Source organism: Empidonax traillii, unplaced genomic scaffold, assembly GCF_003031625.1.
Source record: "Empidonax traillii isolate 1590-97213 ecotype Southwest subspecies unplaced genomic scaffold, ASM303162v1 scaffold93:size1158651, whole genome shotgun sequence".
NCBI classification, from domain to species: domain Eukaryota; kingdom Metazoa; phylum Chordata; class Aves; order Passeriformes; family Tyrannidae; genus Empidonax; species Empidonax traillii.
This window is the reverse complement of record NW_020955286.1, coordinates 312,827-340,576: the sequence shown is the minus strand read 5'-3', so window position 1 is coordinate 340,576 and position 27,750 is coordinate 312,827. Positions and strand designations below refer to the sequence as shown.

Below are 27,750 nucleotides of genomic sequence, written 5' to 3'. Positions count from 1 at the left end.
GGAGCCGCTCCCGCCTCGGCCCGGGCTGTCACCGCCCCCGAGTGTCACTCCCTGACGGGGCCGCGTGCGGGGCTCGCAGTGCTCCCCGGCTGCCGGCCCTGCCACCTGGCAGCCCTCCGCGTCCTGCTGCCGCCGGCGGGCTGTCTGTCACCCCCTCTCTCCGCGGGGGTCGCTCGGAGCAGCCCCGCTATGGAGGCGGCCACGCCGGGGGAAGTCAGGTAACGCTGCCTGGTAGGGGTTCCTTGTCCGACCCTCTCGCTCCCCCGGTGTTGCCGGGCTGGCTCCCCTGGTTTGTGCGGAGAGCGGGCCCGGCCCTAGCAAGTGTGCCGGGGGTGAGGGGCGGGCGAGCGGGGCCGTGGCGGTGCTGTCCCCGCCGCCCTGCCCGGCCAAACCTCCCCGGGCCCTGGCCTCAGAGCGGGACAGCGAGCGGCGTAGTCGGGGCTGCACCGCTGGAAGGTGTGCGGGCTGCAGGGTTTTAAATGCGACAGCAAAGTCCCACGGACCTGGAGAAACACCTGAAAGGACATATGTGTCTTCAGGCAAAAATGGGAAGGGCTAAATTGTCTAAATATATAGGTACTGTGATATCTTCAGTAATAATCCAGGATCTGTAATTGTGACTGAATCAACAGCTGCCGCCTGAATTTTCTATGTTGCATGTATATAATTAGTAAGTATTCTCTAAGCATCAGTGCTTTGTCTGTCAGAACTAATACCTTATTATCTTTCCTCTGTGTCTGAACTTAGCATGATCTGGAAAGTATTTTGATGATAGACACTACTGGCAGCCGATTTTTTTCAGGCAGCCCAAAAATTTACTGTTATCTGATAGATCTAAAAGTTACCCCAAACCTAGAGATAACATAGTGCTGTCAGCAGGGCCATCAGAAGCCTCCCTCCCTTGTCGGTCCCACTGAAAGTAGAAAAGGAGGGTGCAGGGTTTCTTCTTTTCTACCAGTACTGCCTATGTCTCCATTCTTATTACTAGAACATAATAATTAGCTGTAATAACTGCAGAGAGAGGTCTGGCTTCAAAATGCAAATCCCCAAGAATTCAGTCATGCTGAAATTCAGCTCCATTAGTCCTAGATTCACTAATTTCTTAAAGTTTCAAAGTTTAAAAGGAAATGGTTCAGCATGGAACTAGACGTTTAAGAAGTTCTTCCCATATCCAAACACAGTAGTTCAAATTCCAACACATTTTATGTTGGACCAGAGTTTTCTGCATTGTCTTTAATCCTGACTGCTCTTCAGGAGGACCCCTGACATCTCATCATTCAGCAGGTGTTTGGTGAACATAAGTAAACTCTTCATCTGCTCTTTCTAGTGTACAAGATGAGGCTGTGGACAAAAGCACCTTTAAGAAATGCAATCAGATTGCTTTTTACAGGTAAGGAGAATTGTAGCGTAGAGTGGTGGTTATTTTTAAACTAGTAATATTAAAAGATGTGGGAAGTAGTTACACATTGATCCTTAGCCACAACAAGTCTGCTGTTTTCAGAATTTATCTTTTAAAGTCAGCATTCCACTCACCTGTCAGCATACAATAATCACTATATTTAAAACGTGTAATCTTACATCCAAAATGTCTTCTTTAAAAATTCAAAAGAATCAGTCCTCTCATCTGACTAAGCCCCAGCGGTATTTTAACTATAGTTCCACTCAGACGCAGGTTGTTTTCTTGATGTGGATGTTTTTTTGACTATCTGTAGTTCAAAACAGCAACACACTCAGTAGAAACCATTAGTCTGTGACAATAGCATATGTGATTACAGTCCTGTTGAGCAGAATTGAGTGTCAAATCTAAAGTCTAGTTCACTAGTCTCTTAAAGCTAACCTTATGTTAAGTCATCTTTCTTATCCCATTTCTAACTGTGATACCTCTCCTCAACTTTTTTTACCTCCTATCCTCTATTGTCTTCTATCCTGTGCTGCCTGACTGAAAGGAATGATTTCCCAGTGTTACACCAATTAGTCACTGACATACTGGGTTACAGCCTCAGATATTCATATCTGTCCTGCAGGAAATTATGTTCAGAAAACAAAACAAAACAAAGACATTTTTTCAGTGGGAACATGGCTCCTTTTCACACCACAGCTTTCTAGAAAGTCACCGTTTAACATAAGACCTCTAATTTCCCAGGAGGAATTTGCTACACATTGATAAGTATCAGATCCTGCCTTTGCTCTGGTTTTAAAAGAAATCCTTTAACTGATTGCTCACATCTTTGTTCCTGTTTGCAAAGAAATTAAATTAGTTTACTACTGCAGAAGCTTCTTTTTAAGATACTTATCTTCAAATAGTTCATAAAACCTGGGCTTGGCAAGGAGCATTCAACAAACAGCTGAAAGAGCCTCTGTTTCAGGGTTTCTTCCTAAAAACATTACTGGGGCCAAAACCCACAGTCAAATCTCTGTAGTAAGCAGACTTGTTGAAAAACAATTTCCTCGGTCTGTATTCAGGAGGTTACAATTACAAACATACACTGCTTCATCACCACAGAATGTAAAAGCTCTTCACCAGGGTTGCCAAGATATATGACAGAAAATGAAAAACAGATTATTGAGCTAAAATTTCTGGGACCAATGAAAGAACAGTTACTGTGGAGCTAAGAATTTAATTGGACACATTAATTAAGACTACCATTGTTTATAAAAAACCTATAGAATGGTGATGGGTGACCAAACCCCTGTAACATCTCATTCATAAACATTTATATGTGCTCAGAACTATATTCCTTTTTTTTTTCGAACTTGAAGTGTTGATAATTGTATTGGAAAAAATTCAAGACAAAAATATTAAGTAAACATTTCTACCAATACTATGTCCCTCTATGTGACATAAACTACAAGAATTAGAGAGACCAAAAATAATTTTCTCTCTTGACAGGCGTCAGAAACTTTTATGTCCTGGAAAATCCTCGTATCAAGCATTGTTGGATTCAGTCACGTTAAGTGATGAGAAGGTCAAATTCCAAATTATTCATGAGGAGAATAAGGTGAGATCCCACCTTAAATAAGAGGGTGCTTACAGAAAGAGCAGTAAATATTATCAACAAGATTGATAATATTTGCAGGTTTTAAGATTCTTCAGTGATAGATATTTAAGATATAATGCAAACTATCAGCCTAATATGTCCTTACTAGTCAGTATTTATTTGACAGCTTGAGGCTATGCCAGAGAAAGAAGTATTTTAAGGAACTTAAAAAAAAATGTAATGGCTTTATGAAAAATGTGAATAGAACTCTTTGTAGTTGAAAAATGGTTTTAATTCAGAGTTTTCTCCACTATTTCAAAATAATAAATTCTTTTTCTATAATGGAATAAGAGGACATATATTCCAGCACCTCCTAACCATACCTTAGTATTCCTGTGTTTTCTCAAAGGCAGTTTTTTGGAACAAAGAAGTCATCTTTGCATTTAAGATGACAAACAGGAAGAGGTGGGCCTTCTATTTCTTTAATTTAACAGCACAGCAGCTGACACATTTACCCAGGGAACAGGAAACCTAACCCATGCTCCAATCATCAAAGTCTGAAACTACAAGTCACTTCCATGCTCTAATCATCACACTATGTAGATGCTCTTCATAAAGGTATTTTCTCTCTCTCTTGATAATCCTAAACTTCTTTGCAGTCAGCATAGAAAAATGAGCCTATTTTTTTATCTAGATTTCAAGGAATATGAAAGATTGAAGACTCTGTGGCTTCCTAGACTGTCTGGGGGTTTATACAAAGATAGCATAATGTAAAATATGTCCTAGGAAGCAGTGCCTGGAACTCCAAATGAATCTTTTCTGTCTTACCTACTTTTCTTCTGGTTTTATGGCTCTTGCGTGCTTTCATGCCTTTGAAGAGCAGGACTGATTGGCTTCCACATAATGGGAAAAGATAACAGGCTAAAATTCTTCAGCCAGTTTTGTGTCTTAAAGGAAGAGAGATTAAGGGGAAAAAAAAAAAACCACATAAAAAATCAGACTTGTGGTGTCAGGATCCTCTGTGGAAGAAAAGTGAGTAATTTTTCTAGAACAGAGTCCAGATCCCTGAAGTAAAAAATAGCAAATTACAGTGAGTAGAGCACTATGAGCACATTTTCTTTGTGTCTTTCTGACACAGCTGATTAGTGTCAGCACTGTGCATACTAGTGAAGACAGAGCACTGGTGTTTTTGCAAAAAGTCCACATCTCAGGATTTTACCACCCTTACATCAACAGCATAGTAGTGAAATTGTACCAACTTAGAGATTAGTGTACTCTGCTGCTGTTTTCCATGTTGCTTCTGGGGAGAGAGCTATATGCACTTTGAAGATAAAGAGCTCACTTAAAAAACATTGCTTCTTCGAAGGGGTGAAGTAGATTTAGCTGGTGTAAATTCATGTGGATAATGATTTTTACTCAACAGTGCTAAAGCACATTAAATCAGAAAGCAGGCATGTTTGCTTTTTCCAGACAGTAAGTGTTTGGTGATGTTGTGTTAAAAAATAAATTGGTATTTTTTATCCCTACCAGTTTATTTATTTGTTTGCTCCCAGGTTCTTCTACAAGTAGAAATTTATGAAATAGAAGGCAATATTTTCAGGCTTAAAATTGATGAGGCTTCTCCTCTCAGAGCAAGATACAAAGTTCCTGATGTTCTTATAAAGGAACCTACCACCCAGAGGTAAGTGATGGGAAGATGATTTAACTTACACAGCTTCATTTGCAAGTGTTTTTCTTGGTCCCCTGTTTATGCAAAAGTACAGTTGTCTCTCTACAATACCAAGTTGTTAGAAGAATCAAAAATAAAAATGCACGTGGTTAATTTACTTTCAAAAATTCGTGTTAAATACATAGGAGGAAGTTTTGTCCTACACAAAAGAAACCTGAGGCTATTTGACCCAATCAGAAAATAGCGTACTTGCTACAATGTATAGTTTTTACCGAAAGCATTATGTGTTAATGTGACAGGAATACAAGGTCTGGATAGTTTTCACAGCAGTTCTGTAGCCACTTCTTGCACTGTGCAGTGAGTCCCGAGCACAGCATGTATTTCTGGCATTCTTTGCCTCAGCGTTAGCCTTGAGGTTTGTGTAATGCATGCAGATATTCTTAGTCCATCTTTTGTTTCAAATTGTTATTTAGTTACAGTGGATTTTACCTGTTGCTGTTGTTGCTTTTCATTTGCCAGACTGTTCATATCCCACAAGGAGGCAGGTATTTTGGTGCTGTCAAGTGCTAATGGGGACTACAAACTTCAAGTCTCAGCAAACCCCTTCCAGGTTGAGCTGCAGTCCAAGGGTGAGACTGTCATGAGCATGAATTCCAATGGGTTGTTATATTTTGAGCACCTACAGCCACCTCCCAGTGACAGGTACAGTATCTGTTTATTACATCATCCTGTGTACTGCTTGTGCTGTAGCTGAAGATAATTCTATGGAATTGCAGTTTCTGAAAGCTCTTACGTGTTAAATTCTGTATTCTCTTTTACTTCATAAGTATACTAAGTATATGGTGAAGTTTTAATAAATTCTGGACCAACTAGCTGCAGACTGTTTTAATCCCTTGCAGCAGCCATGTGCAAAATGCTAACCTTATGGTAGTATGATGAGGTTATTACTTTCACCTTTTTTATTACTAAACTTACTCTTTAGGTAAGTTTTATTCACTCTATAAGCTCTTGAAGTCAAGTTTTATTCAACTTACAATGTGCCATGTAGCTGCAAGATTCTACAGGTCAAACACACTGCAGAGTGCTAAAAGGATGAGAAACCACAGTGCAGGACATGTCATGACTAGAAAAAGAGCATAGCAAGTGTATCTGCTATTGAGCATTATTCCAAAACCAGAATGATAAAGAAGTGAGGATCTGGGTGGGTAAAATGCTGACACAGATAGAAATAAACATGAAAGACCAAGAAGTCAACCTAACTCGAATATTGAGTGAAGGTTATTTTAAGGCATTGAATATTAAAATTATTGGCAAGTTAAAGCTCTCAGGTATAAAATCAATTTTCAGAATAGTCAAGCACCAAAACCAAAAGCCATACATAGTGCTATTTGAATTTTCTGTTTAAAATCCTTGCTTACGTTAACAATAAACTGATTATTTCCATGTATTTATGTTCACTAGAAAACCTACAGCACAAAATGAGGAGGCAGCAAGTGATTACTTTGAGGTAACTCATACTTATTGCAATCACAGCATAAATGTCTTGTAAAAAAAGAAATTAAAATCACATTTTTATTTCACCTGGTACTACATTTACAAATACAATCTAACCACTTTCCAGTGAAATTAAAAAAGGACCTGGTATGCTTATTGAGGTATTTTGTAAATTCATAGTTGAATGAAGATTGATGTGTTTTAACAAGTCTGTAGAAGGCATCAGTCAGCTAGATCTAGCACAAAAATGTTTCTTTCCATGACCTTTTTATTAATAATTTCTTTCTCTTTTGTTCTCTTATTTGATTCGGAGTAGATACGTAAAAGGGACTTTTGTGGTTATATTCGGTCATTTTCAAATTCCCTGTTTGTTGCAAAGAGAGTTTCAAAAGAACAGTCAAAAACTATACCTCCAAAACTATACCTCCACATATGTTCAGGCTTAATACAGATGTAAGATTCTCTCTGAAAAAAAGACCAGGTCCTGGCAGTGCATAGAGTGCACACTGCACTTTTCCCAAGAGGCTGAGTTATGTCCAGGATATAATTTTAGACTTCTGTAGAGCAGATGGCTGCTTATCCTGCTATCCTGTTATAAATGGCAGGAGCTGAGCATTTATGGTATTTATCACATTTATGGCTGAGCTCTGAGTTCTGCCAGGGAAGTCACACAGCTGCAAGAGGCCATGCTTATTCTGGGATGAATGTAGAAAACTAGGAAACATGCTACAAAAAGTGGAAATTCTAGGACAATGAATGACAGGACACAAAAAGGCTAGAAGTATCAGTTATACACACAGGACTCCAGAGTGTCTGGAGAGTTTTTTTGTTATCTGACCTTTACTGTTTGGGGGAGTAGGTTGGTTTGTGTTTGTACAGATTTTCCTGTTTGGTTCTTTCCATGCAGTTTTGCATTTCAGAAGAAATGCATTTTGTACAGTGAGAGTAATTACTCACTAGAAAAACCTCCCCAGTAACTTGGTATAGTCCCCATCACTTCAGGTTTTCAAGATTTATTTGGATAGGGTGCTAGTTAATCTCATCTAGGCTCCCTTTCCCATTAAATGGTGGACCAGATGATCTTTTGAGGCTCCTTCCAAAATGGAAGGAGCCTCAAATATTCTATCATTGTATGATTCTATCCAAGACCTTGGGTATTACTTTTATGCTGTAACACGTGCCACACGTGCAACATGTGCACGTCAGTTTGTCAGTGTAAATTGCTGCAGCAGAATCTAAACATGTTTTGGATTTATGTTCACCATATTTGGCAAAAAAACAGTTAACAATGTATAAGTCTCATGAAAAAACATATTTTTCTTAGAAATACACTGTGAATTGCAATTGCTAGGCTTAGCTATTTCTGTTTGTGCAGGAAAAACAAGAGGACCTAGGTCTCTGGCAAGAGAAATTTGGCAGTTTCTTAGACATCAAAGCTCATGGTAAGCCTCAGCGTAGTTCTGAAAACGGCTTTATGTCTTTGTATAAACCTGTGTTCATTCATATTCTGTCTGCTTTCTGTTTATCTCTTTAAAATTTTTCAATGTCTCACTCACTCTTGCTTTTCAGTTGTCTTCACTTTGTTTTAATCAGAAATGGGTGACGGGTAAAAAATTTGACAAAAGTACTGCAACTATTCATTAGATTTCTGTTCAAGAGGGAACACATTCAATGTGATCTGTTTCATCAACTCACTATGTGCCATTTCTGACACACTATCTGTGTTGTCCGAGTGTACATGTATGTAATACATTATTTTCTTTGTATGTTCTTTTTTTTTGTATCAGTTCATAACATTGATTTCACCTGTAGTTCATTCTCATGACCTATCAGAAATCATATTATCTAAGCATTAATAACTAGCACAAAGAAACTCTTTTTAAGTGAGGACTACAAAAGGAAATACTGAGCAATCCTAAGAGATAAAGAGGTTACATACACGTGAGAGCAGTAGCTCAAATACAGTTTAAATTATCAATTACCAAAACGTATGACCATCTGCTGTCTGTCTCACTGTACTCTTCATTAATTAAGTTAGTTAGCTTTGTCCATTACCACTATCATGCAGAGTTCTATAGCAACCAGCACTACCCTGCAGCTGCAATAGGGAGAGGGAGGTCTGAAAGCGATTCCTTTTGGTGACAGATACTTCTTCAGTTCACAGTCAAGATACGGAGGGCAGGAAGCTGTTGTCTCTGATGCTGTATCTGATGTATTAGGCCAGCATCATGTTTTTTTCTGTGTTAGAGGAATAAAGTCTGAGTGGTCAGGTTCTGATCCTGAAGCCGCTGCTTGTCAGTCTACAGGATCTCTGGTCACCTGCCAAAAGTTGCCCTGGATTCTGTATTTTGACAAGATGATATCACTGTTAGGGACTCCTGTGGATGCCACTCCAATGGCTGAGACTGAAAAGAAGACCAGTGGGAAACAGGCAACTCTGATTCTAAAGTCCACTGTGCTGCGAAGTTTAGCTTTTAAGTACTGGGATAGAAGCTGGAGATAAAATCTATTTAAAACGTTACCTCTATGAAACAGAAGTAATAATGGAAGTGAAGTTGCAAAGAAGTATGAAAGAGTTAATTATTGAAACTTTCAGTTGTTTTATCCAGTTAAGTTGCTCCGCTCTGTTGCTTTCAGATAAACCTGAGAATGGATCTCTGTGTTCTTCTCTTTTAATGTTATTTCCACAGGTCCCAGTTCCGTAGGTGTGGACTTCTCTTTACATGGATATGATCACATTTATGGAATACCACAACACACAGAAACACTTCTTCTCAAAAACACCAGGTAAAGGTGCCAGATTGCTAATGAGTGCAGTTGGAGTTTTTTTGCAGAAGAGAGCTGTAACACTGTCTTAATAATTTAATGCAGACAACAGCTTGAAACATGTATATCGTATAATGTATCTTTTAGATTAATTATGTGGCAAACTGAATTGTAGCCACTATCCATGTAGAGTAAGTTGTTCTGCTTTCCCTTTCCACTCTGTAATTTCATAAATGGCCCCTTCTGTTCTTGCTCGATTTTCCATTCAGTTTTTTCTGGACTTCAGGATCAGTCATGTTTTAGCAGAACTCATAAAAGAGGAACTTGATGGGAGAGTTCAGAAATCATGTTTTAGGATTTAGAGCAAACAGTCTCACTAGCAGCAAAAATCCTGTTTGATTCAGATAGTGAGGACCAAAGCAAAGAAGCACTAATCTAGGCTGCCCATATCTCAGCTCTGGATGCCAAACAAAAGGCCATAATACAGAGTGCTTACTGAGTATTCACCAAGTTTAGTGCAATGGCAGTAAAGTTAAAATTGACCTAGTGCAGGATGCTTACATGTAACAAACACATCTGTTTGTTTGTCCTAGTGATGGTGATGCCTACCGGCTTTATAATTTGGATATCTTCGGCCATAAGATACATGACAAAATAGGCATTTATGGTTCAGTGCCCCTTCTCTTAGCACACAAGCCTAACAGAACTTCAGGAATCTTCTGGCTGAACTCTTCAGAAACGCTGGTGGATATTAGTACAAAAGCAGTAGCTGAGGTGAGAATTATTCACTTTCCTCAGAATTAAATAATGAAACACTTCAGGGCAGGGCCAACAGGAATGTAACAACATTATTGGGGATTTACTTTTTGTTCCCTAATAAAGAATTGTCAGTGTCTTCCTCCTGTTCTCCCTAGTGCTAAATTTGTTGTGTTAAGCCGCTGAAAAGAACAAAGAGATGAGTTATAGATCTTGTATGTTAACAGGTCTACAGGAGGAGGCAAAGAGGAAATATGCAGAAAAGATCTACACAGGTGTATGTAGCAGGCAGAAATAAGAGTGTCCAAAATCTTGACAATCTCTTGGATTTGAGGAATTTCTCTGAGTTTTTAAATTCTTGGTACCATACTTTTTTTCCTAGCAGGCTCATTCTGTGGAATGTAATTGACCTTCAAGAAACATGGAATGTTTGGCAAAGAAATTCACTCAAACTCTTGAAACACAAACATGAATTCTGTTAAAATTGAAACAATGAGGAAAAGGAAAATCTTGTGTTGTTCCAGCACTACATTATGTGGTTAAAATTATTAATTTTCTTTTTTTACTTACCATTTAGATATTACTGAAAGATCCTACAGAATATGCATAGTTTGTAATTACAGAAAAGCTTATAATTATTTTGCCCCTCATTATCCATTTTTCCTCATTAACTATTACTCTACTTTGTATGAGCAGTATGGAAGGTAAAGGATTTGTGAAGGATATATAAGAAACATTCAGTGTGTATTTCTAATACCTGCCAGGTATGTCTTAGTGAACTTTGTGTGTTTCCGTCTTTGCTCCTTCACTGAATAAAAGTTTGGCAGACAGAGATTCAGTTTTTCCTCGGTTTCCTTCAAAGCACACGTCATCCACATCTGCTGCAGAGACTGCTAAGCAGAGAGCAGTGCCTCTAACTGATGTACGCTGGATGTCAGAAAGTGGAATCATTGATGTTTTCCTGCTGATGGGACCCACTGCCTTTGATACCTTCAAGCAGTTTGCACAACTGACAGGTACTAACTCACATAATTGGAGTCTGGCACATTCACCTGGGAGATTCTCTGAGGAACTTGTTGTACCCAGGAGCAGGTTAATATTTACCTAGCCCATTGTGTGTAGTTGTTCCCAAGCTGCAGCACGTAGAGCAAAGGCTGGTACTTTGTGAAGACTGGCCTCTCCCTTGCACTTGCAGCTAGTCAAACTTGGCCCTAATTGAGAAGCCAGCACAATTACTGCTATCTGAAACTGCACCCTTAGAAGAGGAAGGGAGATACGAGGGGCTAAAACTACCAGTCACCATTAAGACAGGCCACCTTACAAGGTGAAAAGACTGAAGTTATGAAGTAACATGTCCTGGAGACTAGAGAAATAAGATAGGTAAGTGTTGAGTGTGCCCCTTAGGGAAGGGAATATATCCCCATGCAGATATGGGAAAGAAACAAGAGGCTCAGGAAGAGAGTAAAAAAAAAAATGGAGAAAAGGGGACTAATATTTTATGAAAGCAACATTTTTTGTGTGCTAAAGAGAATTAAAGTACCTAAATATTCCCGGTAGTTCTTTAGTCTATTAGCAACGTTTCTTTGCTGCACAGGTGTTATACAGAGAACGTGGTTCAGCTAAAGAGAAATAGAAAAGTAGCCAGGTTCCAAGAGGATCTCTCCAAGCAGAAGTGCGTGCTCAGGAAGGTTTCCCAGCTCCGTTTTCCTGTATGCATACATACAAGCATGTGTGCTAATTTTAAAAATTTCTAACAATTTCAGTTCCAGTGGTTCTCCTTGTACTGTAGCACCCGTGGACCTCTTTATACTACTCAAGCAGTCACAGAAATTGCCTTCTACTGATCAAAATTTATGTGATTGTGTGCGTTAATGACAGATAAGCTAATCTGGAATATTATTTATTAGAAAAAAGATAAAGAATAAAATTGGTTATTGGAATAACACTTCAGCATCATGGAACAGCAAGTTCCTTTTCACTCTCATATTATCATTACAGCCCTTTCTTCTTTCTGACTGTTGAGCTCATTGTAATGCTCATTATTTCAAGAGTTCAGTCACTTTGGCATGAAGAATTTAGGCCAGCATTCCCTAGCTCCAGAGAGACACATATTAATCATGTTAACTTTTTCTAGAGTCTCTAGATAAATTCTTGAAGGACATTAACAGTTTTATCTTCATTCATATACTCTTCCTAGGCACTCAAGCCCTGCCCCCCCTTTTTTCTCTGGGCTACCATCAGTGCAGGTGGAATTATGAGGATGAGCAAGATGTCAAGGCAGTAGATGCTGGCTTTGATGCACATGACATTCCTTATGATGTGATATGGCTGGACATAGAGCACACAGATGGCAAGAGGTATTTTACTTGGGACAAAAAGAAATTCCAGAACCCCAGAAAGATGCAAGAACATCTCAAGAAGAAAAAACGCAAGGTAAATAATATAGCAAGAAGAAAGAAAATATTTCTCTCTGGTGTCAATCTACCCAATCTGGCTTTAACCTAGGTACTTCAGATACTGAAAACAGCTTAACTACAACAGAGTAGATTGGACTCTGTTGCTGTCTGGTGATGCTTACAGCATGCCAAGCTATCATGTTTAATTCAGTTCTTCATGCCATTTTATTATTTTGTAGTTTGCTGTGTATCCTGACCATCGGGCTAAGTCTGACTCATGTGAAGCTCTGTCTTACTTACAGAAGCAGTTCGGTGCTGTGGACGCAGCAGAACATTTTTCTTCTTAATATGAGCTTTCACTACTGGTGGTTGCTGTACTTGCTTCAGCTTTGCTTTGTGTTTCTGCTTTTACAGCTAAAATATTTTCCTTGTAGAGGTACTAAAATGTAGACAATATCTTAAAATTGTAGAATTGCTTAATTGTTGATATACAAAACCTGGTAACTGCTTTTTACAATTAGTGACAGCTGTCTTTTTTACCCGAGGTGAAATCATTCTCTGCCTTTTATCAAAAGTGAGCTCTTACTGTTTTATTAAGTACAGTTGATGCTAATTTTCTTTGTTTTCTTATCCTATCAGCTTGTCGTCATTGTAGATCCGCACATTAAGGTTGATCCCATGTACAGCCTGTATTCACAGGCAAAAGACAAGGGATATTTTGTGAAAGACAGAAATGGGCAAGATTTTGAGGGCATCTGTTGGTCAGGTAAAAACACACTCTGTCTCCACATTTTAGCTGGCAGGATGTAGTTATTCAGCTTCTCAGTGATGCTTTCCTTTTTGAGTTCAAGATACCAGGGATATTGTCTTTCCCTGGCTTCCTATTCACATCTGAACATGTTTCAGGCTGTTAGCAGTCATCCTTAAAGGGTGCTGAGCTTTAGACCTCCAGAATCTATGTATGTTGATATGGCAAGGGGGTGTATTGAGTTCCAAGTCAGCCTGGAATTTGTTGTTGAGCTTTTATTTCAGAAACAATAGTGACTACGTTATTGCTTCTGGTGAAAAGCATTGTAGCTTTAGGCCAGTGTATTTAGGTGCAAAGACAATGCTCTTAAAATCAGGTAAATAACTGGGATCTCCCACCTCCGCAGGTTCCTCTTGCTACCTGGATTTCACCAATCCTGAAGTGCGAAAATGGTATGCAGATCAATTTGCCTTCAAAACGTACAAGGTTTGTATTTATTTGCTCTGATCTACATGTCCCAGAAAGCCTGAAAATGGAGAAGAAAAAGAAGATACTGGCTAAGCAAGTTGTTGGCTTTTGTAGCTATATTATTGTAATGTAGAGGAAAATATCTTGATAAGCTGAAGCACCACAGAAGGATTTTCTCCATGGACTTGTCTACATTAAGACAGTTGAAATCCATATGTCACCAGTGAATGTGCTCACTTAGTTGCAGCAGTAGAAGGGACAAACTTTAGATATTTTAAGAACCACCTGCTGCATAATCTAATCCAGCTGCTGCTATTTCAGCTTTTACTGCTGTGATGGCACACGAAAAGCAATGTGGAAGTGCTCTCTCATAGCTCATAGTCACTTCATTCTGACCATCCTGGCTAGTGCTGAAAGAGTCTGAGTGACCACTGCTGGACACCTCCAGTTCGCCCACCCTTCCCCAAACTTCTAGTTTGCAGTAGAGTTGTTGAAACCACTCTCCTAGTAGATATGCATGGTAAATATTTCCCAGGCTGCTTTTCCTCTCCAATTTTTCACCTCTGGCCTTCTCTGATTTTTTTCTCATGACTATTTAATACTTCTCTTTTCCCTGCCTCTTTTCCCTCACCAGAAGGCAGAAATAGCAAGTGCCTTCTGAGTTTGTAAGAGTTGCAAAAATCAGGTGGGCTTGCAGGCTGCTACCCTGACCAGAAGGGCCACCAAGAGAGATGAGATGAACAACTGGCAGCTTTCAAGTGACCTCAGAAGTGTAATTACCACATCTTGTTTTTCTGCTGCTGTTTCTAGTCACACCCCCGACTGGTCTGACACCTGCTAGAGATAAACACACTAAGTCACAGCAATGGCTCTGTCATGATCTAATTACAGCCCTACGTTACAGGGATCCACTAATATCCTCTTTGTATGGAATGACATGAATGAGCCTTCAGTCTTCAAAGGGGCAGAACTAACAATGCAGAAAGATGCTGTGCACTACAATAACTGGGAGCATCGGGAAGTACACAACCTCTATGGATTCTATCAGGTAGAGTATCTGGAGACACAAACAGTTACTCCCATGGAGTATGTCTAATGTGGTACTTTACGCGGTACTAGGTATTCTGTAACCTTCATCAAGGACTCTGCTGTGCTGGATATTGCAATATTTGAAATAAACTCTGTGGTCACAAGAAAATGTGACATCAGTGCCTTTCTACCATAATAATGTAAATTACATCGACTGTGACTACACAATATTAATAATTTTTCATTCAATTATGTTCTAATAAGAATTCGTTGCTTTCATAATAGATATTGTTTGTGGGTTCTTAATTTTTCTCACTTGGAAGGGCTAAAGAGGCAGTCTAGAAAATACCCTAATTAAAGAGTTTGTCTTCCTGGCTTTTTACATTAATGATTTTCAGCAAATGGCAACTGCAGAAGGACTCATCAGACGTTCTTCAGGAAAAGAGAGACCATTTGTCCTCACACGATCTTTCTTTGCTGGATCACAGAAGTATGGTAAGGACTAGCTGGATGCCTTCGTTGCTGCTTTGTTCTGTGTAGTTTGGTGGATAAGAGTCTACAGAGGACAGAAATTGTCTTAGAAATACTGACATGGTGAGCTCATAAGAGTGCAAGTGATAAAAAAAAATTTTAAAAATCGGGAAAGGTTGGCAAAGCGTGTACAAGTTAAAGGCAGAAAAACAACATGTGTCCTATGGCAAACCACTGCCTGTTTTTTACTGCATATTTCAGGAACATGTATATATAAAGAAAAAAAAGTTGCAATGTACAGCAATTCATGAGTAGTTCATGTCTATTCTTGTCTTCTTTCCTTCACCGCAAGCATAAAGTGAAGTATATACTTGGTTTTCCTGTATAATGCTGAAACTGGGTATTTGCAGGGGCAGTGTGGACTGGAGACAACACAGCAGAGTGGAGTTACTTGAAAATATCCATTCCAATGCTTCTTACCATCAGCTTGGCAGGGATTTCCTTCTGTGGAGGTAATGTGTTTCTCACTATGCATCAAATGTGTCACTAAGCTTGGATTCCCAACGTAGACTTCAACACAGCTGGTGGAAAGCTCAACAGTCCAGTGCATTTCCAGGCAGTTTCACAGATCAGTCTGGTTTCAGAAGCCTGAAACCTGGCTGTCATCATTCCTCCGCTAGCTCTTACGTCATGTTCGTGTCCATCTGGAGCAGCAGTCTGCAGGTGGTGTTCCATAGCACCATTGTGGCAGTCCTCTGTCACTGAGAACAGCACTCAGCTTTCAAAAGCTCTCTTGAGATTTTTTTTGAAAGATAACTTGTTACACCCAGCAGAACAGCAAGCACACTGTGAAATGCATGGATTTATACACTTGGAATGCTTGTTAGAGGAGAGCTTCACAATTTTCAGAATAATTTCCAAAAATGTGTATTTTTATTTGTCTGCGCAATATCTAGCTGATGTGGGAGGGTTTATTGGAGATCCAGAACCAGAATTACTTGTTCGCTGGTATCAGGCTGGAGCCTACCAGCCCTTCTTCAGAGGTCATTCTAACATGGAGAGCAAACGGCGAGAACCGTGGCTCTTTGGGGAGAAGAACACCCAGATCATCAGGAAAGCCATTAGAGAGCGCTACGTCCTCCTGCCTTACTTATACACACTGTTCTATCGGGCACACACAGCGGCTGAACCAGTTATGAGGTAAGAACGTAAGTCAGGAGATTTAGTGATAATCTTCAGGAAGTTACTTGGAGAAGGGAAGTTAAATTAACGTCTCTTACTTTTATGATTACTTATTTGAATATTAAAAAATTTAAACCCACAAAAATTATAATAATAGTGAATTCTATTTTTGTGCACTCTGCAAGCTTTGCTAGGGTTCTCAGAGGAAAATTATATGTTTTTGTTTTCCAAATGACACCTGGGACACACTAATTCAATAAACACTGTCTTTAGACAAGTTTTTTAAATACTGCAGACTTCAGACTTCCCATCATGATAAAGAACATTATTTAGTAGTCCAACAGGTACATAAGACAGTGCTTAATGGACTCTGAACTTGTTGACTTAAAAATCTAAATATCATTTTGCCCCTCATGAAAACACTTGTTACTGCTTTATTGTTATTGTTCCAAAAGCTTACATCACATTAGTAAGTTTATAATTTATGTCTGCAGTATCCCTTCGAATGTTTCTCTTAGCAGAGTATCTAATAATACAGAACAGAAATGATATTAGAAAATAAATTTTTGTTCCGCTGCTCTCTAACCTCTAAGAGTGGGCCTCAATAGAACTAAATCCAGCAATTCTTTCAACAAGAGATGAATGTCAGTAATCTCCCTGGTATTGATTTCTGTGTCTTTGAGGTTGCCCTAGAACTGTTCTTTTGCACCACATTTACCTTTACTTGTTGTTATGCAGATACGTCTCCTAAGTTTTAAAAATATGAAGATGGTTTTGGGAAGGGTTTTGAGTGATTTGGGTTTTGAAGATGATTTGCACATATATAGGCCAAGATGCACCTGTTGTATGCGCTGACATAGCAGTGGGTTTCTGTCTTTCTTGAAGTGAAGCTTATGTTGACATGTGAACTGCCCACAGTATTAAATAACACTTCTATTGTGTTAAGTTTGGTGCAGTAGGTACAAAATTAGAGAGGAAACATGATATTTTTCTCACTAAGACAAGCAGAGTGGAAAATGTGTCTCATTAGCAAGCACATGAGGAGCAGGGCTGCAGTGAACAAGTGGATGGATGCCTATGAGTAAGAAGGTGAGCCAGGCTTTTTGTGTAAGGAAACCCAGACCCTGTCTCTCAATGAGCTATCACTGTCATAATCTCTCCAACTTTAAATATACAACTCCTATTTTATAACCAAATGGTTTTTTGAGAAAGACTGAAAATTAACTTCTGGTGCAGGTTTTTCAGGTATGGCCAGGAGGAGACTTGCTATAGAAGCAGCAGTGAGCTGTTGAGAACAGGAAGAACTGTGCTGCAGAGACTAGCTTATCAGCTGCCAGCACTCCTGGCAGACTGTGACAGAAAGGCTCATTCATCTCTCCTTTGCTCGAAGGAACAAGTAGTAGAAGTACAAGTAGTAGTAGTAGTAGTAGTACAAGTAGTACAAACTTCCTTACAAAGTTTTTAAGGAAGAAGGCAGGAGGGAAGAAAATGAGGCTGCAGGAGATGAAGTCATAGGTATATATAACCCATGTTATACTGGAGACTCTCATCAGTGACTCAAAGGGGTACTTCGAGTCACCTGGTAGAGAAGAGAACCTTGCCCTATCTTCAGTTCTTGGTAACTGTACCTTGGAAGGAGAGGGAGAAAATGGAGCCTGAAAATGCCAGAAGAACTTGAACAGGTTGACTGGAGAGGAAAAAGTAACTGAATTCCATTATCTTTCTTTCTACAGGCCTCTCTGGGTAGAGTTTCCAGGAAAAACAGAAACTTTTGATGTGGAGTATGAGTACATGCTGGGTAAGCAGGTGTCTTATTCTCTGGAATTTGACTTAAATACTTTTGAGGTGGTAAAGTGTTGCATAACAAAAAGGAAACATAAAAATTCTGCTCAAGACTTCAAAAAATTATATTGTAGTTGAATATAGAACTTGAGACCTCTTTAAGGGACTTGGTTTTAACAGCACTTTGAAAATAAAGGTCATATGAGGTGCAAAAAATGAGTTTTATCTCACTAGTCTCTTTGAAAAAACATGGTTGGGTTTGACTTGAAAGTTCACTGTGGCAGCTAAGACCACAGCCTGTTCAAAAATGGCAGTAGCAAACAACTACCACCCAAACATGATTGTTTTTCACTCTGGTATGGCTGGTTGCTGAAGTCAGGTAGCTATCAGCTCCTTACAGATGCCTTTTTTTCCAGTAGAAAGTGAACCTAAGCACATGGCAGCCCAAGCAACTTCCTGAAATGGTTATGGGAGGCTGAAAACCCCAGAGCACACAGTTTCTGCTCTGGTGAGATGCAGCCTTGAGGACCACAGCCATGTTCATGTTTTTCTCCAGGAAATGCTTTGTTGGTGCATCCAGTCACAGAGAAAGAGGCCAAGACAGTGACTGTTCTGCTTCCAGGGTCAAAGGAGGTAAGGATGAAAATGAACTGCTCAGCTGTTCATAAGAAATGAAATTCTGCCCAAAGAAATATTTTATGCAGGAACCTTCTGGCTCCCTATCTTGTAACTGCTGAGCACTGCTGCCCTGCCAAGTGCTGGCCAGCCATCCTGAGCCATTCTGAACCTTTCCTTCCACCTTAATACCTTGCATTCTTGGCTCACAGGAAATGTACTTTCTTGCTTTTCCAAGAGCTGCTGCACAAATCTCAGATCCCCTATAGTTTAAATGTTCCTTCAAGGCTTGCTGCTTCTCACCAGACACCATAAAACAGCTTCACTGAATTGTCAATTTCCTTTTTTCATGTATTTCTCTTTGGTTTAAGCTTCACTTTTTATGTGAAAAAAAGGAACTTTGAAGAAAGGTCATAAGGATATCAGAGGGAAGCTGTGGGGAGGAAAAATTTTTAACAAGGAAATACAAGTCTCAGTAGCCTGGGACACGTGTAACAAAGACTGACATTTACAGAGATCAGTTCCTCTCTGAAGTAAAAGTATTTATCCACAGGATGGCACAGTCGTCCACTCCTACAAAGAACGTTTGGCTACAGCAGCTGAGAGGTGGAGGACGGGAAATAATTTGGGGAAAATAGTTCCTAAGGGAAAGCTTGAGACTCTAGAGAGTAAGCAACAAAGGGGAGTGTATGAGACCATGCAGAGCTTTGTGACTCCACTAGGGCACCTGAGGACATGTAGAATTCTTGTCAGGATGGGGAGAAAAACAGACTAGGCTCTCCAAACAAGTTAAGAAAAATATTTTTATCAAGATCTCAGTGGGAATTGACTGCTTGGCACACTTAAAGCAGTTAAACCTGCTGGCAAGTGTGTGTGGGAAGTTCAAGTGCAGCTGTTTTTTGTCACCTGTACCTGTTATTAGCAACTTTGGTATTAATTTTCACTTCAATATAAATATACTTTTTCAGGAACTACATTAAAAAAAAAAGTGTTTCTTTTTTTTTGCATTTTCAGATGCTTTAAGACATATAAAATGTTATGCAAACTGTAGAAAAGATCAAATTATCTTTGTGCTTCAGGAATGAGAATTGATTCTTTCCACACAAAAGGTCATTTAAATGAAAAGTGAATGCTTTTTCTTGCACATCAAATAGGTTCTTAAGAGTAGTGACAGGTTAAGCAGGAAAGTAACTGCATCTGCAGAGGGAACAAATCTTGCCATAGATGTCATGCTTATTCTTTTTTCATTTTTTCTAGGTTTGGTATGATTTCAGAAAATTTAAACGAATGGAAGATGCAGGCACTCTGAAGATTCCAGTAACACTAGAGAATGTATGTTTTTGTTTTAAAATGCTACTTCCTTTGAGCAGAAAAAACACATTAGCTTTTGTTTTGTCAGTAATCAGAAAAGTGACATTTCAGTTTCCTTGTAGAAATGTAATCTAAAATAGCTGTTTTAGAAAAGTCCCATCTCCTTTATTGCTAGATGGAATAGTACTGTGTCGTGGTGGTCAAGTGATGTAAAGGACATGATGTGAGGGTGACTCTTCCAAGCAAAATTATTTTGTTTATACACATACAGAAAGTTACTACAATTCCCATTGTTAATTGAACCATTGTCCTTACATATTTGTGGTAGAAGTTCACTTCTAAATTTTTATAAGAGCAGACTTCAGCTATTCCTGATCCATATTAAAATTATATATCAGAGTATATGAACCTTTCTACCCTGGCTTTGTTTTTCTCAGCTTCCTGTATTCCAGCGGGGGGGCACTGTGATCCCTCTGAAGACCACAGCTGGGAAATCCACTGAATGGATGATGGATATTTCTTATGAACTCCATGTGGCCTTGGACACAGAGGTACTTCGAGATAGCATTCCCTCTTTACAAAGATGTCTTCCACTTCATCTGACCTTTCTAGGCCCTTGCTGCCAATTTGATCACTACAATGGTATCTACATCTGTATGCCTAGTGGTTCTTCTCCACTTCTGCTATTTGAGGGGACTTCTACCTCTCCTGCACTGTTCCTTTAAAGTGAGGCTATCTGAGTATAGCAGATGCAGAACATTTTTCAAACCTTTCTCAGCCCTCATCTAGTCCCTTGGAGGAAGGAGCAGAGAATGAGCAGACCACAAACTTCCTCTTGGACATAGAGAGAGAGAGCTTCCTACAATGTCTTTTCTAATAAATGAGGTGATGCCTGACACCCACTTCCATTTACAAAACCAGGATGTCCAGCACTCTCAGAGCTGGACTACCTGAGCCTTCCAGGGATACAAGTTGCTAAAGAGAAATAAACACACATCTTCAATATGAAGCATAACATATAGTGAGACATTTGAAGTTTCATTGTTTAGCACTAGAAACTGCTGTTAATTTGTGCTCTTTCTGGTGTGTTTCACAGGCCTGTGCCGTAGGTGAGCTCTATGTTGATGATGGGCATTCATTTCAGTACCTCCATAAGAAGCAGTTCCTGTATCGAAAATTCACTTTCCACAAGAACATTCTCACTTCCAGGTAACAGCAGTTGTGGACAAAAACATGTTGTCACTGGAAATGCCTTTTCTAGTTCATGAGGCCTTCTTGCAAATGTAGCAGTATAAGTGTCATCTGCTTCTTAGAATCATAGAATCATAGAATTAACTGGGTTGGAAGAGACCTCCAAGATCATCAAGTTCAACCCCCCTGTGATTACTAGATCATGGCACTCAGTGCCACATCCAGCCTCATCTTAAAAACCTCCAGGGACAGTGAATCCACCACCTCCCTGGGCAGGCCATTCCAATGCCTGATCACTCTCTCTGTAAAGAACTTCTTTCTAATATCCAACCTAAACCTCCCCTGGCAGAGCTTAAGCCTGTGCCCTCTTGTCCTATTGCTGATTGCCTGGGAGAAGAGACCGACCCCCACCTGGCTACAACCTCCTTTCGGGTAGTTGTAGAGAGTGATGAGGTCACTCCTGAGCTTCCTCTTCTCCAGACTAAACAACCCCAGCTCCCTCCTCATAGGACTTGTGCTCAAGTCCCTTCCCCAGCCTGGTTGCTCTTCTCTGGACCTGCTCCAGCACCTCAATGTCTTTCCTGAACTGAGGGGCCCAGAACTGAATACAAAACTCGAGGTGTGGCCTCACCAGTGCTGAGTACAGGGGAAGGATCACTTCCCTGCTCCTGCTGGTCACGCTGTTCTTGATGCAGTCCCAGAGTGTGCAGAATCTGTCATAAAACTGCCAGGGTAAACAATGTTCTGCATAAGTCTAAGGGCAGCAATACATGAAATACTGAGTTATCTCATTTTGTTTCAGTCTAGTCAAATTAGAGATTCTGCAGATTTACTCAAGTACAAGGGAAGTCATTAGAAAGGGTAAAGCCCATCAGAGAGACAAAGAAAGTAAACCCGGAGATTTGCAAATAGGCAACACCTGGAGTGATTTTTTTTTTCTAAGATGTATTTTTCTAACATAATATGCATTGAGAGAGTAGTTGGTTACTAGAACATGTTTCTCAGGAAGTGGTCAAGGCATTAAGCCTATCACAGTTCAAGGCACATCTGGATAATGCTCTTAGTCATATGAGTTAATTTTAGGTAGTCCTGGAAGGAGCAGGGAGTTGGGCTTAAATCTTATATGTCCCTTCCAACTTGAGATATTCAGTGCTTCTGTCTAGGTACCACAAACACACTCCATTCTAGTCTCCAAAAGTAATCAACAAATTTCACTATGTATATTAGCATGAAGAAAAGCACTTAAAAGGAGGCACAAGCAGATACATCCTGCAAAGGCTGAGTGACAAAACCTAAAAGCCAAAAGGATCCTTAGCTGCTTGTAAGGAACAAGATAATAGATACATCACTATAACACTTTTACTATTGAAGTATGTTGCCATTGGGGCTGTGCAGTGTTGGTGATTCTGCTGACATTCTTTAGTCCTTCAGGGTTCAAATGTATGCAGGCGATGGTCCTAAAGCTAAAAATATAACACAGAGCAAAACTGTAGTCTAGTTTGGATAATGTAGTTAAAAGTGTAATTCAAATCTCTTGATCTGGAATATGAAATTCTGAAGATCTTAAAAATACAGGATGGGAAAGAAAAATGTTGCTAAATTGCTAGCAAATCTAGAAGATGGAAAAAAGTCATTTTCAGATGAATGATATGACATTTGTTCACTACAAGAAGTTTCATTTTGATTTGAGTTTTTTTGAGCTTTTTAATAAAAATTAAATTAGTTACAAAATGAAAGATAATTTTGCCTCGGATTGAAACATCTTACTTGAAAAGGTGTTAAAAATTAGCTTTACATTTATTCTTAGGAGTTTTAACTACCATTTTGTGAAAATACAGAACTTCTCTGGTTGTCAAAGACATATGTTTTGCCATAAATACCTTCTCACATTTCTTCTTCTTCAATATTGTTAAATCATATATGTGTTAAATCTGATAATTTTTTAGGAGAAAGGTAAATAGAGGAAAGGAAAGGAACGGAAAGGAAAGGTAAAAAGAGGAAAGGAAACTAGTATTAGGGAACTTTCAGGATGAGACCGAAGTAGTACTTTCTCTATATGATACTGAACCTCTACTGTTGGCCAAAAACTAATGTATATTAAATAACTTTCTTTTTTCAGCTGTGCAGATGAAAGCGGACAATACCAAACCTCATGTGTGGTTGAGTGGGTGATAGTTCTGGGATTTGGAAAGCAACCCACTTCTGTGAGAGCCAGTTCCAAGGGTAATGAGCTGAATTCTATTTTACTGCAATTCTTTGAAATCCTGTTCTCTGCAGCCATTCACTTGAGGTGTCAAACTGACAGCTCTATAATGGAAATGTTACAGCATACAAAGCCTCTTTGTTTAGTTTTCTTTGCTACTTTTTTGATATCAAGGACAGAATTTAGTGAAAGGAGGCAGCAGCTATTCACTACTATTTTTACATGCAGAACTGAAGCACACTGGCTTTGTAAGGCAATAGATACATCAGTAAAAGTGGGTTGGAATTAACAAATTCAGACAATGTTGTCCTGCACAGAAGATGACCAGAGATAGCATTTCAAGTGAAGGCCCATTTGCTCAGATCTGTAAACCTATCTAGTCTGGAGAAGGAAACTTCCAGACTAAAGCAGATTTCTTGCTCATTCAAAAGCTCTGGAGTTCTTGATTATGTGGAGATCTCTAGAGGTTGTGAGGGATCCCATATGGATAGGCAGTGGCATCTACAAGAAAGGGCTTATAATTTCTGATTGATTTCCAAGCATGTCCCTTCACTTTGGGAGTCATGGGGAAATGGACTTTCTGCCTCTACCTGTCAAAGGTGTTTGGAGGAAAACCTATGCAGAAACAAGGGTTATTTTTTTCTGAAAAATCCTTTAGTAGTACCACAGTTTGACATACCATAGTTTGAAAGACCAGAAAAAGAGAAATAGTTATTTTCCAGTTCTGCTGCATTCTTGTGTGTATGCTGGGCAGATTTGACTTCTATTTCTTTTTTAATCCTTTCCACCAGTGGCAAGGTCAGTCAGAATTAAGAATTGGAGAGAGTCATATGTAACTGTGTTTCAGAAGAGTTCTTCTTAAATCAAATAGTAAACTCTCTTGTCCTGTTCAGGTGGGAAAGAAAAGGAAGTGATTTTCACATATGATACGAAGACCTCTGCGCTGACTCTGGGAAACTTAGCCCTGAGTATTGATGCTGACTGGGAGATTTGTATCAACTGAGACACAAGTTCTTCAGAGAAGGAATTCATTGGGAGGTTGAGGAGAAATAAACTGGGAACTGAAAAAGACATACACTTGAATCCAATCAAATCAACAAATGTTTTTTTCCACTGACACCCCCCAAACTAACATTTCCTACAATTTTTCTTTTAAAGCACTAATTTAAACTTGGATAGCTCTTCTATTCAGCAAAAGTGATAGCACTAGGATTGTATCTTTGGGGAAATAAGCTAAATACCATTTGCTCCAGGCTAGCTTTAGTTAGGCATTAAGCTTCAGTTCTGCCTTCATTTTCACTAAAAAATCATGACTTGATGGGGTGAGATTGGGGCTCGTTGGCACACGGCTTAAATATTTGGAAATCCCATTATTCAGAGACTGGAGCACTTGAGATGTGGGCCAGTTTGACAAGCAGCATCAGTAGATCCACCACACGCAGAGGTTATCACCAGAGATCTGCCTGCAAGCTGCCTTGTGAAAACAGACACAGAAGGAGCCGCCCTGTGTGATTACAGACACTTCCCTTTTCCAGTCCTTATGACAACACAAAATTAGCTGGTCTGTACAGGAAAGTAAACAACAGGCTCGCTGAATGTTTCAGTCACTGGAGGTGAAGTTTGAGCAGGTTGTGCCAGTCAGTTGTGCAACAGTAGAAGACAGTGACATGACAGTGCAGAAGGCTGTCCCACAGCTGGCTTTGAAACTTGGATTTCGAAAAGGCACGGGTCCTCATTAACTGCAGTACTGGCTTAGGATAGCAGCTATACTCACATGGAAACATTTTCCATGTTATTGCTCCCCTCTATCTGCAAGTACTACTTAAAAAAAAAAAAAAAAAAAAAAAAAAAAAAAAAAAAAAAAAAGTCTTTTGTTAGGAAAGAATTGACATTGATGATTGAGTGTCATTGATCAAAGCCAGCCCAGTGAAGCACCTATACTTCTCCACATCTTGCAGCTCCTGTCAAGGTTTAGCTTCCTTTACACATTATTTAGTACTGTCTTGATCAGTTTTTAGTATCTGGCTGAGATTTGAGCTTGGTATTTGTGGAGCAGTTCAATGTTAATGGGATTAATTCTACATTTAGCCATCCCACCTCGTGTTTATTCTCCCATTCTGTTACAACTCCAGCCTAATGTTCCCTTGCTTCCTTTTCCCACCATCTCTGCAAACAGATCTGGTGTGTCCTGATGCTTCCCTTGCAAAATTAGGGGACATCCTGAGTCCCACATCCACTACATCTTGCCTATTACATCAGGCCTTTCCATACTGGGCATCTTTTTTCACAGGCTGCCGTTGCTCTACAGTTTGTTTGCCCTTTCCATTTGCTACATTTGTAAACTACATTATTTTAAAACCAGTTTGCTTTGAGTCAAACCTGAACATGCCATTAGTTGGGTTTCTGAATATAAAAGGACATAGTTTACTTAATTTCTTTTAGTAAGATAAAGGAGTATTCTCTAAAAACATCAGTAAAATAACTCGTAGGAAACAGAAAGGGATAGTTTTTGCCAACATAACATTACATTAAGTTCCCTGTGCTTAGTTAGTCATTCCCACCTGCTGCTGTTTGTCCTCTGCAGGGCAGATTTCTGGGAATAGCAAGTGTGAGAGCAAACTGAGTGTTCTGCTCTTGACGACTCAAGCGTAGCTTGTTCTCCCCCCACACCAGACCCTTAAGTTCTTTCTTTTTAATTCTGCAGAGCTGTTTGTTGGCACCTTCTAGGAGACCGTGTGAGCCTCCACTCCAGGAACTGGCAACATAAATACTGTTGTGCTTAATGCAGATGAGTTAATCCAGGTAGAACAGTAGCAAATACATCTTTTGTGTCTGTGAAAAGAGAGACAGACTCTATTTTTATATCAGCTTCTAAGCTTTAATTGATGAAATATGTTTTAAGAGTAACAGTGCTTCTAACAGGATATAATTAGTGTCTGGAGCATTTTAATGAAATATGTTAACTGCTATTTCTCAAGTTGGAAAGTGAAATAAAGTAAAAACAAAGCTAGTTACATGCTTTATTCCTTCCAATTTTTTTCTGCTGTTGAGAATCACTGCCGAGTTTTCTTCCAGTGGTATCTGGTTAAAGTGAATGCTAAAGTGACTAACTTTTATACTCTGGCCCTCAGTATGATGTCTGCACCATGGTAAGTACTCATGGGTCAAATTTTCAGTGATGTGAAGTGCCTAACTTCTATGGATTTGAATAGGAATGAGTTCCTGAAAATCATAGCAGTCACGTCTTTAGATCTGAGGAAATAAATGTCAAAGAATATAATTTACATTGCTCTTTGTAGTGACTCAGATACTTATCCATGTATTTATGCCATAATTGAAGAAATAAATTTTCATAAATCTTTACAAAAGAAATAATTCAAAGAAATTAGTAAAAACAACTGGAGAGAAAACTTCATTAAAATTAACTGGCAATATTAATATCGTAGATTAGTCCAATAAAGATTAGTTCATTTTTGCTCTGTCTGAACAGGTCAGCTATTTGGGTACTTCTGCTTGCAGTAAATTCCATCACATACGTGGTTTAATTTCTGAGAATTTATTTTGCTGTTTGCAGCAGACAGCACATCCATTCTCCTCTATGGAAAACTGTGTTTATTTAAAGACACTTTGTCTTTTAGTAGCAACTACTGTGTCTTACAAAAAAAAGGACTCCATAACAAAACCACCTGTCCAGTAACAAATAAGAAAAGGAGAAATTGTATTTTGAACAAGTATAACTCCTGAACATACCTAAAGAGCAACATTGGCTTAGAATTGAGAAGTGCATGTCCACCTGCAGTCACTCTCTGAACTCTTAGCTATAGCAGTAGCAGCAGGTCATACCCTGACACTTGCTGACCATCCCAACAGAAAAAAAACCCAAACAAAACCCACTGCTAATCATTCACTTTATACTACCCAGTTCCCACAGGAGTTTGTCAAATGTCAGACCTCTCCCACTGACAATTATTCCGGAAACAGAGCTCTGTATATGAGAATAAATAGATGTATTTTTATATTGGTCAGAAAGGGAAAATATGAAAGAACGAACATATGCACAGGCTGCAAAATGAGCATCTTTGCTGAAGCTGTGCAGTGAAAGGCCCTTTCATCTCACTACTTGCAGTCAGATGTCTCCTGTAACCTTGGTATATCCTGACACACAGAGAACAGCCCAGTTTCCACACTAGGCCCCTTAGAAACACTTCTGCCCTTACACAAAAAGATGCCTTTTATATGGGAGGTAGCTATTACCATGTGAATTTTAGTGCTGCCAGGCTGCTCTCTAGGGGAACCAAACCCAGTAGGCACTTACTGACCTGGCCTCAGTAGCATCATATTACCACCTTTTTTACCATTAGGAGTGTGTCTTTAGATAATCCTCTCTAATAGTAAATATTTGTCTGTATCTTTTCTGGAACAAGGGGTAGAAACAAGTAAAGTGCAACAATTCCTTCACGAGTGTCAAGAATAGATTATTGCCTGGAAGTACCTCATAAATAACATTCCCAAACCAGCAGGAGTGTAGCTTCCAGTTTCATTGTTATCTAGTTAGGGAAAATATGAACTGCTTCCACCAGGTGTCGGCCCACACACAAGGCCCGTCCCAGGAACATGCCTGGCCTCAGCACAAGCTGCACAGATGATTGACATCATCTCACTAACCCCCTCCCTCTCATTTTCCCTCTCTC

At 39.4% G+C, this 27,750-nt stretch overlaps 1 protein-coding gene across 1 annotated transcript; it reads left to right on the top strand.

The window, feature by feature from the left end:
• The first annotated feature begins 101 nt into the window (after window positions 1-101).
• Window positions 102-24,147, top strand: GANC (glucosidase alpha, neutral C). The gene is made up of 24 exons (XM_027881692.1): window positions 102-218; window positions 1,328-1,390; window positions 2,891-2,999; window positions 4,532-4,659; window positions 5,167-5,349; window positions 6,109-6,154; window positions 7,517-7,583; window positions 8,832-8,928; window positions 9,501-9,681; window positions 10,526-10,679; window positions 11,861-12,096; window positions 12,699-12,825; window positions 13,214-13,293; window positions 14,180-14,323; window positions 14,703-14,799; window positions 15,186-15,287; window positions 15,732-15,975; window positions 17,691-17,755; window positions 18,296-18,372; window positions 19,612-19,686; window positions 20,103-20,216; window positions 20,762-20,874; window positions 22,976-23,079; window positions 23,953-24,147. Exons 1-24 carry the CDS (start codon window positions 190-192, stop codon window positions 24,060-24,062), a joined length of 2,745 nt encoding a protein of 914 aa, XP_027737493.1. The 5' UTR covers window positions 102-189; the 3' UTR covers window positions 24,063-24,147.
• The last annotated feature ends 3,603 nt before the right edge of the window (window positions 24,148-27,750 follow it).

What these genes read in the sequence shown, in the direction of transcription:
- GANC (XM_027881692.1), top strand. Translation starts at nt 190, where the DNA reads ATGGAGGCGGCCACGCCGGGGGAAGTCAG. An exon ending in TTCCAGTAACACTAGAGAAT is followed by an intron (nt 19,687 to 20,102) that starts GTATGTTTTTGT and finishes TGTTTTTCTCAG; the next exon opens with CTTCCTGTATTCCAGCGGGG. An exon ending in AAGAACATTCTCACTTCCAG is followed by an intron (nt 20,875 to 22,975) that starts GTAACAGCAGTT and finishes TTCTTTTTTCAG; the next exon opens with CTGTGCAGATGAAAGCGGAC.